Raw genomic sequence first — 16,802 nt, forward strand, 5'->3', positions numbered from 1 at the left:
CTTTCTGTCAAAGGCATATGGATAGGGCATGTTTGGGGTGCTGTAAATGGGAAATTTAACTGCTGTTTCTGATATTTCTGCTGGTGAAGAGTCCTATGGATTGCTTATGTGATACCGTATAGACATTGGAAAAGGGCTGTGATCCTGTTTTCCTCCTACCTCACCGGACCACCATTCTTTTTACCCAGCTTTGCTGCTCTTATGCAGTTTTCCTTGTTCATGCTAAATGAATCCATATGTTTTATCTCTTCTCGAACCGGGTGCAAATGAGGGAGAAAACACGATTCTGAGCACAGAAAAGACAAATACTCCTGGGTCTGGCCCATAGATGGGACTTTCGGGGCTGGTTTGGAAGAGGTGTTTATGGGGGCATCACCAACATAAGAGGCGCAATCAGCCCCACATTGGTCCCCTCATAAAGGAAAGCTGCAATCCCTGCTCCCTCAGGCTTCTGTTTTTGTTCACCATCAACCCTGGACCATGGGGTAAACGGGAAAGAGGACTGGTGACTGGTTAGAGGCTAGATAGTGAAAAAATATATTCTGCATCCATCCCCTTTCCCCCAAACCTCCCTTTTGTGCCCCAGTTTGATGATTAATGGACCAGCATTTCCCTTCTACGCGGGAAGGCCACCCCTCACAGTTGCCATGGCAATGCAGACCGCTCCCCCGTCAATTAAAAAAAAAAATCCCTACTACTTCTCTCCTCCTTCTACTGTAGCAGGAGAAAAGCCACCTCAGAATGCATCTCCTGGGCTCTCAGCTCCTCAGCTGTGTTTGCTGTGTGTCCTAGAACACGGTCCTTCCTCTCTTTCTGGGGATTGCCTGAGTTTCTTCACTCTGAGCAAATTGTGCCCCTTCTGGAGCCAGCAGCCCCTGGAACACTTCTATCAAGAAACCGAGAAAATTTCTGTTTATTTATTAATCCCCAGTGCAAATTAAAAACCAGAGAGAGCTTTTGGGTTAAAAAAAAAAAAAAAAAAACCCTTTCACACCTTGTCTGGTTAGAGGTATAAGTTGGGGAGCATTTGACATCCAGAAGGGAAGTTTTAGTAAACCTGGAAGGAATTCAGCCTCGTAGCATACATGCTTCACATTGGAGTTCTATGGGGAATTTTCAAAATTATTTCATTCCTCCTCATCTCTCTGTTCCAGCATCCAGGAAGACTTGTGTGTTTTCATTTTATCTGTTCTTATTCCTCTTGGCCTTGCTCCGGCAACATCTGGCCTCAGCACCCTGTCGCAAGGTGAGTCATTAAGGAGAAAAAAAACCTTAAGGAAAAAAAGTCTCTGGAGTTGAGAAGTAGCCTGCGTTGAACTAAGGCTGCCAGGCGAAGCTGCCGAGTTTATGGAGCATTATATGAACAGCCCCGACATTAAAGGGCCTCCTTTTTATGAATGGGTTGTGAAGAATGTAAATAAAGCAGCATCTCTCAATGGGGAAGCATTTTACATAAGCAGTACTACCCCGACCCAAGTATTTATGGGAATTTGCTAGCACAGTCTGGCAAGGCTCACTTCCTTTGTGAACTTGCCATTGTGCTGGGGACTTTGGAGGGACAAGGAAAGTGTGCTTTGGTTCTGAGGGCAGCCCTAGCACTCCCGCTCTGCAGGTTTCCTGGCCTTGACTTGATGGACCAGCTCATGGCTGGAAATGCCTGTTGACCCTGAAGTGACAGAAAATACCATGTATAGTCAAGAGCTCATGATAATTAGAGGTAGAGGCTCCTCATCCTGGGGTCCGGAGATTGTGTATCTCCTGACACATCATGCTATTTAGACCTCCGCCGGACAGAGGACAGGGAGGTCTTGGATGATGAAATCTTGCCTGGTTTTATGGGAGGCACCTAACTGGTGTAAAATGGGCTGGTTTGAATTTCAGCTCCTTTATGTTCCGCTGCCCACCTCCTGGTACTGCCACTAATGAGCAGTAAAATGGCTAAAAAGGAGGAGGAGGAAGAGTACCAGCAGCAGTGAGGCTGCAGATGGTCTGCTCAGGGCCAGACAGCCTGACAAGCACCCTCACTTCCACCGAGCACCGGCCCAGCCCTGGGGTTCCAACAGGGGTGTTGGTGTCCTGCCCCAGGTGACGTTGTCAGCAGGCCCTGGAGTACAGTCACCTCTAGGACTTGGTGTTGTTTCTGTGGGTGGGAGTGGGGCCATCAGATTTCTTTTTTCCCAGTGGGAAATGCCTGCAAGAATGGTTATTCACTTGACTCAGTGTTCCCCCCACACAAAAAAATAACATTGTCTTTAAGATCCTCTGCAGGCCCAATCCACCAGGAGAAAAAAATGGGTGTGTCTCTCAGCCTCCCTAATTTGAATTGAGAACTTATTTCCAAGCACTATGACCAAGTTAACTGAATGAAAAAAGCAAGTGACTTTTCTTAATCAGTATTATCAATGTCAGGCAGGAACTTAGGTCTCAATATTTTTGCTTGCATGTGTTCCTTTTCCAGTGGGTTTGGGGAAAAGAGGTGCTTTGACCTCCTGTCCTTGGGTAAGGAGAATGGAACCTGTCTTTCTGCCGTTCTCTTGACCCTAGGGATCTCACCTGGAGTGGTGCTGATGGCTCCTACTTTTGTTCCATCTCCAGTGCCTTTTAGGGACTCCTAGCCTCCATCGGTGCAGCTTTTTCAGCTTCCTGCGTGCAGTGGACAGGGGTAGCCCACACAGACCCTTCTCCAACTCTGGTTGCCTGTCTACAATGTTTAGGAATAATTGTTAATCACATTCTCACATGGCCAGGTGGTTTAGAGGTCAATTACTGTTTTTTAGAGGACCTATGTAGAAATCGTGGGAAAGGTATTATTAGGGTGCCGCTTGATGCCAGGAGATCCTGACAAGTATGCCAGAAGGAGAGGTGAAGTCACGTTTCCACCATAGTCAGGGCCAGCAGGGCCTTCCTCAGTAGTGAGGGGTGTCTCCTGCTTTGTGCCTGGAGGGGTTTTCACATCGGCTGGAATACAAAAAAGAATTATAAACATGATTGAGGCCAGGTGCCGTGGCTCACACCTGTAATCCCAGCACTTTGGGAGGCTGAGGTGGGTGGATAACTTGAGGTCAAGAGTTCAAGACCAGCCTGGCCAACATGCTGAAACCCCATCTCTATTAAAAATACAAAAATGAGCCGGGTGTGGTAGCATACGCCTGTAATCCCAGCAGCTGCTTAGGAGGCTGAGGCAGGAGAATTGCTTGAACCGAGAAGGCAGAGGTTCCAGATCACGCCAGTGCACTCTAGCCTGGGCGACAGAGCAAGACTCTGTCTCCAAAATAAATAAATAAATAAAAATAAAAATAAAAAGGATTGAATAACTGAGAGATGATCTCCAGAGAAATTGAAAGGACTTGAATTTATTTGGCCCAGATAGAGGTAGACAAGGGGCAGTTAATATGTTTTTGCATGTTAAGATGACAGTTTAGAGCGTGATGACCAGTTTTTAGTCTTCGTTGCGGTTTGGACTGGAGGAAGGGAATTTCACCTGAGTCAAGAGATACGGGTAGATGCCTGGTTGGGGGTTACCTTTTTCTGGATTTACTGTAAAATCAGGACAATGTATCCTTGAAGCTTTCTCATTTATTCATTTATTTATTTAGCCCTGACTTAACTTCTTAGCATCTCACCTTTTTCTAAGATATGAAATGTTTGTTTCGGCTGGGTGCAGTGACTCACGCCTGTAATCCCAGCAACTTTGGGAGGCCGGGACAGGTGGATCACGAGGTCAGAAGATTGAGACCATCCTGGCCAACGTGGTGAAACCCCGTCTCTACTAAAAATACAAAAATTAGATGGGCATGGTGGTGTGTGCCTGTAGTCCCAGCTACTCAGGAGGCTGAGGCAGGAGAATCGCTTGAACCCAGGAGGTGGAGGTTGCAGTGAGCTAAGATTGTGCCTCTGCACTTCCGCCTGGATGACAGAGCAAGACTCCATCTCAAAAAAAAAAAAGTTTCTTTCAAAAAAAATTTTTTAAATTATATTTATGTTTTATCCCATAGATGCCATTTAATTGGAGTACATCTTCGGTTCCTCTGTGGTAGGAAAACTAATAATGTGTGGTAATGCCAATAATTAAAGCACAGAAAAATAAAACTGAATGTGCAAGTTATCTTGCATCTTGGTCTGTGATCCAGCGGCTGTCCTGCGATGCCCTAAGTAGAGGCAGCATGTCGCAGTGCAGAAAGTGTGGACCTTGGTGTAGACACTGGGATGGCTCGCCTCAATCCTGGGAGGATTTTAGCAACATTTTTTTTTTTTTTTTTAAGAACCAGCTTTGTCACCCAGTCTGGAGTGCAGTGGTGTGATCATGGTTCACTATAGCCTCCACCTACCAGGCTCAAGCAATCCTCCCACCTCAGACTCCTGAGTAACCGGAACTACAGGCACGCACCACCATGCCTGACTAATTTTTTATTTTTGTAGAGATAGGGTCTCGCTGTATTGCCCAGGCTGGTCTCTTAGCTCTGGCCTCCCACAGCACTGGGATTATAGGTTACAGGTGTGAGCCACCACTCCCTCCCAGCATGGGTGATCCACCCGCCTCTGCCTCCCAAAGTGCTGGGATTACAGGCATGAGCACCGCACCCAGCCTTTTAACTATTTGTAACTGTTTTTTTTTTCCTTGTTAGGATGAAATGGTAACAACTAGCTCATAAGGCTGTTGTGAAGGTAAATGAGATAGTGAATGTAGTGTGCTTAGGACCTTCCCAGGAGCATAGTGAGTGCTTGACAAACATTGACCGTCCTTTTACAGTAGACACCTCTGCAGTGAATCAGAAATTTCCAACCCTGCACACTTAGGGCGTCTGGGGACTGATAATGCTAACTTTAACTTTGGTTCTTTGCTCCTGATTTCACCTATCTGTGACATTCTTTGTCTTGATACAAGTGTCCGTAGTACTACATTCACTTGCTTAATGGTTTAGGGGCAGCCAGTGGAATGCTTTCCTGAGGTAGCTGGGCAACTTGGGAGAGAGAAGAAAGAGGATAAGGCCAGGCATAGTGGCTCATGCCTGTAATCGCAGCACTTTGGGAGGCTGAGGTGGGAGGATCACTTGAGGCTAGGACTTTGAGACCAGCCTGGGCAACATAGTGAGACCTTGTCTCTACAAAAATAAAAATAAATTTAAAAATTAGCCAGGCATGGTGGTGTGGGCCTGTAGTTCCAACTACTTGGGAGGCTGAGGTAGGAGGATTGTTTGAGCCCAGGGATTTGAGGCTACAGTGAGCTATAATTGTGCCACTGCACTACTACAGCCTGGGTGACAGCAAGACCCTGTATCAAAAAAAAAAAAAAAAGAAAAAAGAAAATGAAAAAGGATGGTAATGAAGGAGGGTTGTGCCGTGAAAATACAAGAGATTTCCTATTGTAACCTTGTTGCACTGTGGATTAAATTGAAGATGCACAGTGGACTCCTGGGATGGAGGAGAGTTTTGAGGTCAGAGGGCTCTTGTCTTGGGCCTCAAGTGGTACTCTAAGTCTAGGATAAAGATGTTACACAGGGTGGGGCAGGTGGACAGCCAGATCTTCATTTCTTCTTATTAAGCTCTCGTTAAGTCATGTGGGTGGGATTTACTGTTAAGAAAGGCAGAGCCTACCTGCCCCCATAGGGCTGGCATCCTATTGGAGGTGGCACTAGCCACTTAACTAGTTAGGTGAGTGATATTTGGGTAGGGTGCCCATAACTCTGATAGGATCTGCCTTGCGATTTTGCTGCTGCTAGTGGAATGTGGTGGAGGCCTGGTCTTGGATCTTGTTCCTCACAGCTGGTTCTTTCAGGAGGTTAGTGCTCTGCTGGGGAGGCTGGAGACAGAGCTCCATCTTGGCCTGACTGGCTAGTTTCTGTTCAGGACTGGAGCTAGCACCTGTAGTCTTGGCAAGCCATTTTAGAAATCTGAGTTGTTGGTCCATGGAATATCCTGGTGGTTGAACCAACACACGTTCTTTGCCATTCCTGGGCAGGTGCTTGGAGAAGGCTGGTGAGCTGTTCATGTTTTTTGAAGAATGGTGCATCAGTAGCACAAGGTTTCCCCTGGTTCTGCTGAGGCCCGTTGCTGTGCTTTGGGGTGCCCTGTCCCCTGTTTTATTCCTCCTACATTGTTAGCTGCTCAGAGCAAATGGGTCTTGCTGCAGGTGTAGGTTTGCCTCTGGCTGATCCTGGGCAGTGTGGCATCTAAATGGGAGGGTCTGAGGGAGCCTTAACCCAGATTTAAGGGGTGCCCCCCAACCCCTGCCTGGAGTCATCCTATGTGGAGCCAATAGGGGTGAGTCTGGGAAAAGTTGCATTTGTTTCCTGCTTTAAGACTTCAGCTTTCGGGCCGGGCACAGTGGCTCACACTTGTAATCCACACTTGTAATCCTAACTCTTTGGGAAGCTGAAGCAGGCAGATCACTTGAGGTCAGGAGTTCGAGACCAACCTGGCCAACATGGTGAAAACCTGTCTCTGCTAAAAATACAAAAATTAGCTGGCGTGGTGGTGAGTGACTGTAATCCCAGCTACTCGGGAGGCTGAGGCAGGAGAATCACTTGAACCCAGGAGGCGGAGGTTACAGTGAGCTGAGATCGTGCCATTGCACTCCAGCCTGGGCAACAAGAGCATAAACTCTGTCTCAAAAAAAAAAAAAAAAAAGACTTTAGCTTTTGTTTGTCACCCCTTCCTGCATCCAAACATTTATGAAATTAATTTCTCAGAGTGCTGCCCACTCCCTTGTGGGCTTTTGTTCCCACGGTACACGTGGCATAAAGTAGGCCCCTCAGTAAGTGTCTAAATGCCTGGCTCATATGTACCCTCTGAGAAGCTGCCTTGGGGGGACCCCTCAGCCAAGCTCTGAGCAGTCCATTATAGCCCTTGTCACACTATCTTGTTGTCTTCCTACCAGCCCATGCTCCAACTCTTGAGTCTTTTGCGTTTTTTCCAGCACTTCGTCTGGTGCTTGTAGGGGAAAGAGAAAACAAATGAGCTTGTATTGAGAACCTACTGGATTCCAGGAACTCTGCTAGGCACTTCACACACATTCTTATTTAACTTAATCCTCACAACAACCTTGCTGTCTAGACAAGGAAACCAAGGCTCAGAGTTCAAGCTGCTGACTAAGGCCACGTAGGATTAGCATTGGCATGAAGTGGCTTCCAGCCCCACATGGGTCTCCCCTCTGCTGTGGGGGGCCAGCAAATGTTGGCTGAATGGGCAAAGGTCACAAGAGGTGCTGCGTGCCTGAGAATGAGGGGCAGGCTTAGCTGGGCTAGCGCCTGTGGATGGCGGTCTACCTTATGCACACAGGAGTTGTGTACTGGAAAGAAGCTGGGGGAAGGCATGTTGCCTAAAGTAGGGACATGTGCCTTTTAAGAAAGCGTCTAAAGACTAGTTTTTTATTGCATGTGATTACCTTCTAATTTGTCAGGTTAAAGTTCGTAAGGCAGAACACTGGTATGATTAAAACACAATGCTCTCTGCCCACTCTCCTCACTCGGGGTTCTGTGTGTTGTATAGCAACTTCTAGATCTGAAAGGTATACTCTTGTTTCTCTTGACCTCAGCCCCTGCCACCAGACCCGAGGGCAGTCTAAAAACAAGCCTGTGTCCAGATGGATCAGGCCAGTTCCTTTCAGCTGTACTTCATGCTTCCTGCCCAGGTGTTTTTAGGCTCCCAGTCTGGTTGCAAAATGAATTGAGTGCCCACAGCAAGTGAGGCTGAATGGGCACTGAGGAGGCAGGGCTAGTGGCTGAGGCCCCTGCTCTCTCTTTGAGGACAGTGCTCCTTGCAGCTTTGTGCTGTGGAGCTGAGACTTCTGCTCTGCATGGGTGCCTGCACCGAAGCCTCATTCAGGTGGCACAGACAGGCAGGTCACACACCCTCTGACCTCACCTTGTGGGTCTAGCCCTGCTGTTAGCATCTGAAGAACCTAGCCTTTCACTGTAGAGTTGAGTGTTTCCCAGAGGCACAGAGCTGCTGTTCAGGATCTGTTGGGATAGTTTCTGCCCCAGCCCTCTTGCTGAGTTGTAAACTGAACCCCCCACAGTTCACCCCACACTGGGCCCTGCAAGGGAAAAGGAGAAGTGTCATCATCATCATCTTTCCTTGGGGTGGGCACTTAGGGTGTTTTTAGTGGAATAGTGGCAGAGCAAAGTTCAGGTGCAAGCTTGGGTTTTCAGATTTCTCACTGGGGTAGGTGGAATCTGTCCCAGGCTCCTGCTGTGGGGAATGGCCAGCCAGGGCCATCTGCCCTCCTCTGTCGGGTTGGAAGGATGGGGGAAGTTGGCCTGACTGCTTCTGCTTACCACCACTCTTAAGGAAGACTCTTTTTGGTATATCCATCTTAGATGAGGGATCTGGAGTTTGGAAAAGTTAAATACATTGCTCAGGAGGAACAGAGCATTTAAATCCAGGTCTGCTTTGGTTCTTTCTGCTTTACCAGCTCTTTTTTTTTTTTTTTTTTTTTTTGAGATGGAGTCTCGCTCTGTCGCCTAGGCTGGAGTGCAGTGGCTCAATCTCGGCTCACTGTGAGCTCTGCCTCCCGGGTTCATGCCATTCTCCTGCCTCAACCTCCCGAGTAGCTGGGACTACAGATGCCCGCTACCACACCTGGCTAATTTTTTTTGTTTTTTTAGTAGAGACGGGGTTTCACCGTGTTAGCCAGGATGGTCTTGATCTCCTGACCTCGTGATCCGCCCACCTTGGCCTCACAAAGTGCTGGGATTACAGGTGTTAGCCACCGCGCCCGGTTTACCAGCTCTTTAAGAGATTCAGTAGCTACTAGCTGTGTCTTTACCTGGCTTTACCATAAGAATTTCAGCAGCTTCACCTGTTTCTCCATAAAGTAACAGCAACTAAATTTAAGTGAAAAGGAGCCTGGTTTTGTGCCCTTTCCACTTTTCTTCCCTGATAGAAGATTCAAGAAATTCAGTGCTCATGACAAGTGTTTTATTCCTTTCACGGATGGGAGGGGTTATTCCAAGAGAGAATGCAGAGGAAGACAGCTCCAGTTGTGGTTTTAGCTGTAATTGGAAGGAGGTGGCTTCTAATGGGGCAGGGTCCTTCCCAGCCCTCACTCAGATGACCTGGTCTGCCCTTATCTAAGACTCCCACGATTCCCTCCCTCTCATTAAAAATAAACCGGGCTGGGTTTGATGCCTGTAATCCCAGCACTGTGGGAGGCCAAGGTGGGAGGATTACCTGAGCCCAGGAGTTTGAGACTAGCCTGGACAACATAGTGAGGCCCTCTGCACCCCTACCCCCCCCCCCCCCCCCCCGCCGCAACCTGTCTCTACCAAATTACCTGGGCATGGTGGCACACACTTATAGTCTCAGTTACTCAGGAGGCTGAGGTGGAAAGATCACTTGAGTCTGGGAGTTCAAGGCTGCCATGAGCCATGATTGCACCACTGCACTCCAGCCTGAGCAACAAAGCAAGACCCTGTCTCAGACAACAACAAAAAAGAAAAACCAAAGAAGCCTGAAAAGCAAAATTTAAAGTGCAGTCCTGAAACCCTCAGGATGGTGTGCGGGGTGCAACCCAGAGCTGGGTAAGTAAGGGGAAAGCAGCAACCACAACTGAGGGCCACTTCCTGCCCCGGGCAGCCTCTGCTTGTGGGAGTGATCTGGGCTGTGACCAGGCCCCCACCCTTGTTTCCCCAAAGCAGTGCCAGCACCCCGTGCTCCTCTGGGCCTCTGACTCTCCCTTGAACCTTCAGCCCAGCGCGAAGCACCTTGGTTGTGCTCTGCTCGTGCTGGTGGTGTTGGTGTATGGTGCTGCTATAGCCTGAGGGCCAGAGCAGGGCATCTGTCTGTCCCTTTCTGCTTCTGTGGAGATGATTACTCCCAGACCCTACTGTGACAGTTTAACTGGGCCTGACCTCCCCCTCAGTTTTGAAATCCTGATGCCCCTGAGGTGAAGGTGGCCTGTTTGCTGTCTTTAGAGTACGCTTCTGAGGATTTGGGATTCAACCTGTGCTTCTCTGGGTCTTTGGTTTGTATGTCCACCAGCCAGCCACTATCCTTCCTGGCAGCTGTATCAGAGCTGGGGACCATCAAACTCATTTTCTCCAGTGAGAGTTTTCTTGACATCTTTTAGTGTCAAGAAAGTGCCCTGGGAATCCCTCCTAGAGACCTTCCCAAGGGGCATGGACCACTCGTGTCTGGGAGGACACAGCTTCCCAGAGAGGAGGGGATAGTGCTGAGAGAACCCCAGCGTACCTTGTCCCCTAGTAGTGGTTGAAAGTTTCTGGGTGAGCTAGTGCATAAGTGGGAGGGGCAGCAGGAGGATTGGCAGGGCTAGGAGAGGGGAACCAAGCCTACTACTTTGCTGGGATCCCCTCTCCCCAACCAGCCCTGTAGCTGGGCCGTCCCTTGTGGGTTGGAGGGGCCCTGGCAGGCTTGTAGCCCCTCCGCCCAGCTCCACCCCAGGGAAAAAGTTGCAGCCAAGCTTCTTGCTTCTTTGTCTGGCTTCAAAGCATGACTCACACATGCTCTCCTCAGATTGGAGTGCAGCGAGAGGCAGGCAGCAGAGACCCCAGCCTCTCCTTAGGATGCTGAGTGGCTGGACTTTGCACCACAGGAAAGCTAGGAGTTGTTTTGTGATGTGCTTTTGATGGCTTTGGGTGTTTTTAGCGAGTGACAGGATTTGGCAGATTTTAGGGAGGCTAGCAGGAGGCTGTTCTGCTCGATTTGGAAATGTGACTCGCACCCTGTGATTCAGAGGCTTCCCAGGATCGTCAGCACCCTACCCCCCAGGGGAGCAGTGAATGTCCCTGAGGGACTGGAAAGCTGAATGAGAGGTTAAAGAGCAACATTAGTCCACAGGGAACAGATTCTCAAAGGCTTGGGCTCAGACTCCTGAAAGTGGAAGCTGTGTAGTCAAGGCACTGACTTCTTTCGCACCTCTCCGTGCTTGGGACCTCTGTGTGTTGATAGGGGAAGACTGAGTGGGGACAACCATCCCAAGATCGAGGACCATCTGCCCATGCAGCCAGTCTCCCAGCAAACTGGAGGTCAGGGGTGGCCAGTCATCCCCCTGCTAAGAACGCTTCCACTAGTCAGGCCTGACAGCACCTCCCTGTGCTGTCTTTCCCAACTGCCTTCTCCTCACTTTGTACTTCGTGTCCTTTTCCTCAAAGACCACAAGCCCAGGTGATCTCCACTTTGGCTCCCAGCCGTTCCTAGGCCCAGCCCCTCTGGTAACTTGGGGCCTGTTGAGGGGCTTTGGCCCCTGCTCAGATGCATCGTCTGTTCACTCATCCATCATCTCCAGGCCTCTTGGGAGTTGGAGAGGGCTGGACCCGGGCTTCCTAGGAAATACTGATGTGCTTCTGCTGCTTCTCATTGCTTGCTCCTCCACCTCCAGTACAGGGGTGCCTGGATATGAGAGAAGGGCCTGTGGGTTATAAGCAATGGGATGCTTTTTTTTTATTTTATTTTTTTTGAGACAGAGTCTCGCTCTGTCGCCCAGGCTGGAGTGCAGTGGTGCGATCTTGGCTCACTGCAACCTCCACCTCCCGGGTTCAAGTGATTCTTCTACCTCAGCCTCCCAAGTAGCTGGGACTACAGGCTCGTGCCACCATGCCCAACTAAATTGTTTTTTTTGTATTTTTAGTAGAGACGGGGTTTCACCATATTAGCCAGGATGGTCTTGATCTCCTGACGTCGTGATCCACCCGCCTGGACCTCCCAAAGTGTGGGGATTACGGGCGTGAGCCACCACGCCCGGCATTGCCAGTAAGCCTGCTGAGCAGACAGGGACGGATGGTCACCCTGATTACAAGCAGGAAAGAGACTTATGGAACCTAGCAGATGCCTGGGATTTTTTAGGAGCTCTCCGTCTGTGCTTCAGGAATGAATGGATTTGCCTTCTGTGACTCTGTCTTGCCCGGGGTCTGGTCTCTGAGCAGTGGCAAGTCCCCGCACATGGCCAGAGCAAAGCCTGGCATGCTGCCTCTCCTTTCCAGTTTTCCGTGTCCTTTCTCAGGGGTGAGGGTTGCCCACGCCACCCTCAGCCTGGTTTTCTGAGAACTCTTTCTCAACTAATGCAGCATGTCTCTGGAGTGGAGGTGTCCAGTGACCCCACCCACTGGCCCAAGGCCATGGGAGCTAACAGGGGAAGATTCAGGAATGCCTGGGAGCCCTCAGGCTTGGGACTTTCAGGGTTAAATCCTGGCCCAGCAGGGACTGCTCTCAGTTCCTCTGTAGAATGAGTGTGAACAACAATAGCAGTGGGGAAATTAAGCTGAAAAGCCTGGGCCTGCTGGGTGGGGATGGGTTGCAGGGGTGCCTGGTGAGGGACAGAACTTGTCTGGCACCTTACTTGCCAGCCCGTGTGCTTTGGGTTGCGTGGTAGGAAGTGAACAGCTCTGCAGTCTCTGACCACCGCCCCCTGCAGTTCTTCATTGCCTTGGCTATGCCAGCTTCCAGTGCACAGCCAGCTCTGGCCTCTCACTCAGAACTGGGGCTCAGGCTGCCGCAGGTGTATGTTGGAGTGTTTTGCCAAGCAAAGTTAGGGGATGATGCCTGGTCATACGCATTTCCTGTCAGGGGCTTTGAGCTTCCTGAGACTCTTCCCCACCTCCTTGCATCCTGCCCCTGCCTACAAAGAGGGAGAACTGAGCACAACTAGCAAGGCAGCGCATTTGTCTCCTGTGTTAGTGCTTCTCTTTGATACTTTCTTTTTCCAACTCTTTGTGGCCAGCAGGGGTTTAAAGCAGTTTGGCAGGTCTAGTGTGCAGTCCCTGGGTTTTCTCTGTCCCCAGGAATATGCTGATCCCGGCCATACTGTTACCCTTGCCCTAGGTACTGGCACCCTTTGGGCTGCTCTTGCCTGGAATTTGAACTGAAGTGCAAATGAAACTTCTCCACCATGGGCCCCTCAAAGCTGAGACCTCTCTACCATGGGCCCCTCAAAGCCAGGCCTTCACCCTTGATAGAGCTTTTCCAGCCAGACCCAGGTTGTGGCAGTCTTGCTTTATGTGCCAGGGGAGGAGTCCTCAGAGACTGAACTTTGCCTTCTTCATGGCCCAGAAGGCAGGTTCCCCATCTCAACTCTTCACTATCTGTCTTCTTATCCTCCTGTGGCCAACCTCAGAAGCTGTGTGTTTGGGGAGGGGGTTGTTAATGCCTTGGTTATACTTTTGAAAGAATAGATGGACTCCTGGCCAAGCGCAGCAGCTCACGTCTGTAATCCCAGCACTTTGGGAGGCTGAGGCGGGCATATCACGAGGTCAGGAGATCGAGACCATCCTGACTAACATGGTGAAACCCCCTCTCTACTAAAAATACAAAAAAGTATTAGCCGGGCATGGTGGCGGGCGCCTGTAGTTCCAGCTACTTGGGAGGCTGAGGCAGGAGAATGGCATGAACCTGGGAGGCGGAGCTTGCAGTGAGCTGAGATCTCGCCACTGCACTCCAGCGAGACTCCGTCTCTCAAATAATAATAATAAAAATAATAAAGAATAGATGGACTCCTACTACCTAAGCCCCCATCTTGGGAGGCTCTGTCTTCAGAGCCTCCTCCTATCCAGTGATGAGTATCTAGTGAGAGAAGGACGGAAAGAAAACAAAGAGCTTTGCCACCAGCTCCTCCTATCCCCTGTCCCTGGGGTCTGCATTGCTCCCTAGGCTTTTCAGGGGCTTCGTTCAGAGATAACCCTAGGCTAAAAGGAAAGGGGGGGAACCAGTCCTTGCACAGCTGCTGGTAGCCTGATTCCACTGCATCTTCACACTCTGGAAGGGGAGTCCTGGGAAAACCCATACTGGAGTCCAGGGTGACTGCACCTGGGGCTGGGTAGGCTGCAGTGGGAGAGAAAGCAGGCCGCGGCAGGCCAGAGAGGGCTTCTCTCATTGCCCACCTTCTGTCCTGCAGGTTGGAAGTACTCCATGACACACACTCGGAGAAAGTCTCTTCCCATGCTGAGTTCGGGCCCCAGTGGCCGCCGAGAGCCCCTGCAGATGGAAGACAGCAGCATGGAGCAGGGGGCTGAGGGTGTGGAGCCAGGCATGCCCGAGAGCCCAGGTCACCTCACAGGGCGCCGCAAGAACTACCCACTTCGTAAGCGCCCATTGGTTCCTGAGAAGCCCAAGGCCTGCAAAGTGCTGCTGACTCGTCTGGAGAATGTGGCTGGTCCCCGGAGTGCAGATGAGGCTGATGAGCTACCGCCTGACCTGCCCAAGCCCCCCAGCCCAGCCCCATCCAGTGAGGACCCTGGCCTTGCCCAGCCCCGCAAGCGGCGCCTGGCCTCCCTCAATGCTGAAGCTCTCAATAACCTGCTGCTGGAGCGAGAAGACACCAGCAGCCTGGCAGGCACCCGCCGCAGTCGAGCGGGGGATCCCCACCGCAGCCGTGACCGTGATCGTGCTACTGGGGGCTGGTCCTCCTCCAAGAAGCGGCCCCGGCTGGGGGACCTTGGAGGAGGAAGTCGGGACCTGTCTCCAGAGCCAGCACCAGATGAAGGTCCCCGCCGAGATGGAGACCCAGCTCCCAAGAGACTGGCTAGCCTGAACGCAGCTGCTTTCCTAAAGCTGAGCCAGGAGCGGGAGCTACCCCTGCGTCTGCCTCGTGCCCATGCAGAAGTAGATGGGCGCTCCACTGAGCCCCCAGCACCCAAGGCCCCGAGGCCAAAGTGGCCCAAGGTCAATGGCAAGAACTATCCCAAGGCTTGGCAGGGGGCCAGCTCTGGGGAGGCTGCAGGCCCACCCGGCTGGCAAGGCTGCCCTGATGAGCCATGGCCATCTACAACTCCTCGCGGACCATCCGTCCAGCCATCTCATCAGCCCCTGAGCAAGGCTCTGGAGAGCCCTTTGGGGCTGCGCCCTCACCTACCCCTGCTGATGGGTGGACAGGCGGCTCTGAAGCCAGAGCCTGGGCGCCCAGGCGAGGAGTCACCTGCCCCTAAGCAGGAACTGCATCAGCCCTCGTTCCCCACACCTCAGCTGTCTCCACTGCCGATGCCTGGCAACCCCGCCGACTATAGTGGCCTATGTGTTGGGCCCGAGCTCACTGCACTAGGCAGCTTCTACCTGTACTGTGGCCAAGAGGGGCTGCAGTGTGGGGGCTACTCGCCCTGCCCCATGCTCCCTGAGGGCAAGCTATCCCCAGTGGCTGCACCTCAAGAAGAGGGGCTCCTCTTAGCCCCAAGCTCAGTGCCCTCAGGCACCCCTTTTCAGCACCCTCCCTGGGGCTCCTCTCGCTACTGCTCTAGTGAGGACACTGGAGTGAATGGCTACAGCATCTGCGGAGTGTTGCCCCTGTCTGTCACCCGCGCTGGCACTACCTGTGGCGGCTGCCCATACAAAATGCCTTTTGCAGCAGGTGAGGCTTCCTGGGTCTGGGATATACTGAGGAGTCTCAGAGACATGGCATCCCAGGAGTTTGAGCTGTTGATCTGAGCAGGGGTCTCCCTTGGGGTCTGGCTGCTAACTGGAAGGTAGGGGCTTTCAGAAGCGAGAACTCCCGTAGTCTGTGCCCCAGGCAGAGGAGCATTCCCAAGAACAGGGCCCCATGTATAGTTGTGGACAGCCTTGCTCTTCCCAGGCTGCCTGTGGAGATTCTTGGCCTGGCAGTTAGGTAGCATTGCAGTAGTACAGGCCACAGGAAGGCCTCTCTTCCCTCCTCATCCTGGGATACTTCTTCTTAGACTCTGAATAGCAGGTTAGTTATTGGAATTAGGACTTTTACCAAACTGTTCTAATGGCCTGGCCCTTCTGCCCTCCTCGAGGAAAGCTAGAATTCTTTACTTTCTAGAAACCAGTACTCTCTGCATGCAGGCGAAGTTCAGCATTCATGGGAAGAGTGGTAGGTACCAGGCTCAGTAGGTGGTACCTACTGCACAGGGCAGCTTTGCCCTGGCTATACAGGCCTTGAAAAAGAAGTGCTCAGACTGAGCATCACTTTGTTGGGTGTGGATAGAGAGGGTACACCATGAGAACAGACAAAACAGAGTTCCCTGACGTGGATGGAATGCAATCAGGGCCCACAGCTTTGGTGTCTGCCTGCCTGACAAGACCCAGACACCGGCCCATGCTCCGGCTGTTGAGACACTCCCAGAATCATTTCTCTTCCCTAAACTGGCAGAGGTATCCTCACCTGCCTCTCCAGGCTCCCTGCCTGCCTCCTGGGTGGAAATGAGACATGCTGGCCAGCAGGTCTGGCCTGCTGCTGGGGAGGTGAGGGCTGAACCTTCCAGATCTCCCTTCCCCCCACATCCTTCCTTGTAGGGGTCTATAAAACAACTTTATAGACCAGTTGGCCCTGGCCAGACTGGTTATTTCAGGTTGTGGCTTGAGTTAGAGTTCTTGTGACATGAGAACAGGCTGCTGCTGAGGGTTTTCCTTCTTTTTTTGTGCCATTCCCCAAGTCTAGACCCTCATCCTCTCCCCCTAATAAGGACACCAGTAAACACCACGTACCAGGCACTGTTCTAAGTGCTTTACATATGGGAGGCTGCTTGCCATGTCATTGAGCACAGACTCTGGAGCCAGACTGCCTGGAGTGGAATGTTCTCCCCCACTTCCCTAGCCATGTGACTATGGGACAAGTCAGTAGCTGCTCTGTGTCTCAGTTTTCTTAACTATAAAATGGGGGTAATGATACCTACCTCGTAGGGGTTTTGTAAGGATGAAATGAGTTAATGTGTTCATAAAAAAACCAGCCAGTTACCAAATGTATGTGATATTTGTAACTACTATTTATATTGCTCTGAGGGTTAAGTGACTTGCCTGAAGTCACATGGCTAGTAAGTGGCAGAACCCAGGCTGTCTGATTCCAGAACCCCTATTCTCAAGCATTATGAAAGCCTTAGAAAATTAATATCAGGGCCAGG

General features: G+C 51.1%; 1 protein-coding gene across 6 annotated transcripts in view; it reads left to right on the forward strand.

Moving 5' to 3' along the window:
• The window catches only part of BAHD1 (bromo adjacent homology domain containing 1), a 28,482-nt gene that overhangs the window by 4,547 nt on the left and 7,133 nt on the right, over nucleotides 1–16,802 (forward strand). For 4 of the 6 annotated variants that reach the window (XM_008017028.3, XM_008017027.3, XM_008017023.3 and 1 more), the window contains exon 2: nucleotides 13,847–15,292. In XM_008017028.3, the coding sequence (XP_008015219.3) occupies nucleotides 13,861–15,292 (1,432 nt within the window). In that variant the 5' untranslated portion in view covers nucleotides 13,847–13,860. Of the gene's footprint in view, nucleotides 1–1,154; nucleotides 1,247–13,846; nucleotides 15,293–16,802 lie in introns of all 6 variants that reach the window. The other 2 variants (XM_008017024.3, XM_008017029.3) reach the window with 1 other exon arrangement.

This window comes from Chlorocebus sabaeus, chromosome 26 (assembly GCF_047675955.1).
Source record: "Chlorocebus sabaeus isolate Y175 chromosome 26, mChlSab1.0.hap1, whole genome shotgun sequence".
In the NCBI taxonomy this organism is placed as follows: domain Eukaryota; kingdom Metazoa; phylum Chordata; class Mammalia; order Primates; family Cercopithecidae; genus Chlorocebus; species Chlorocebus sabaeus.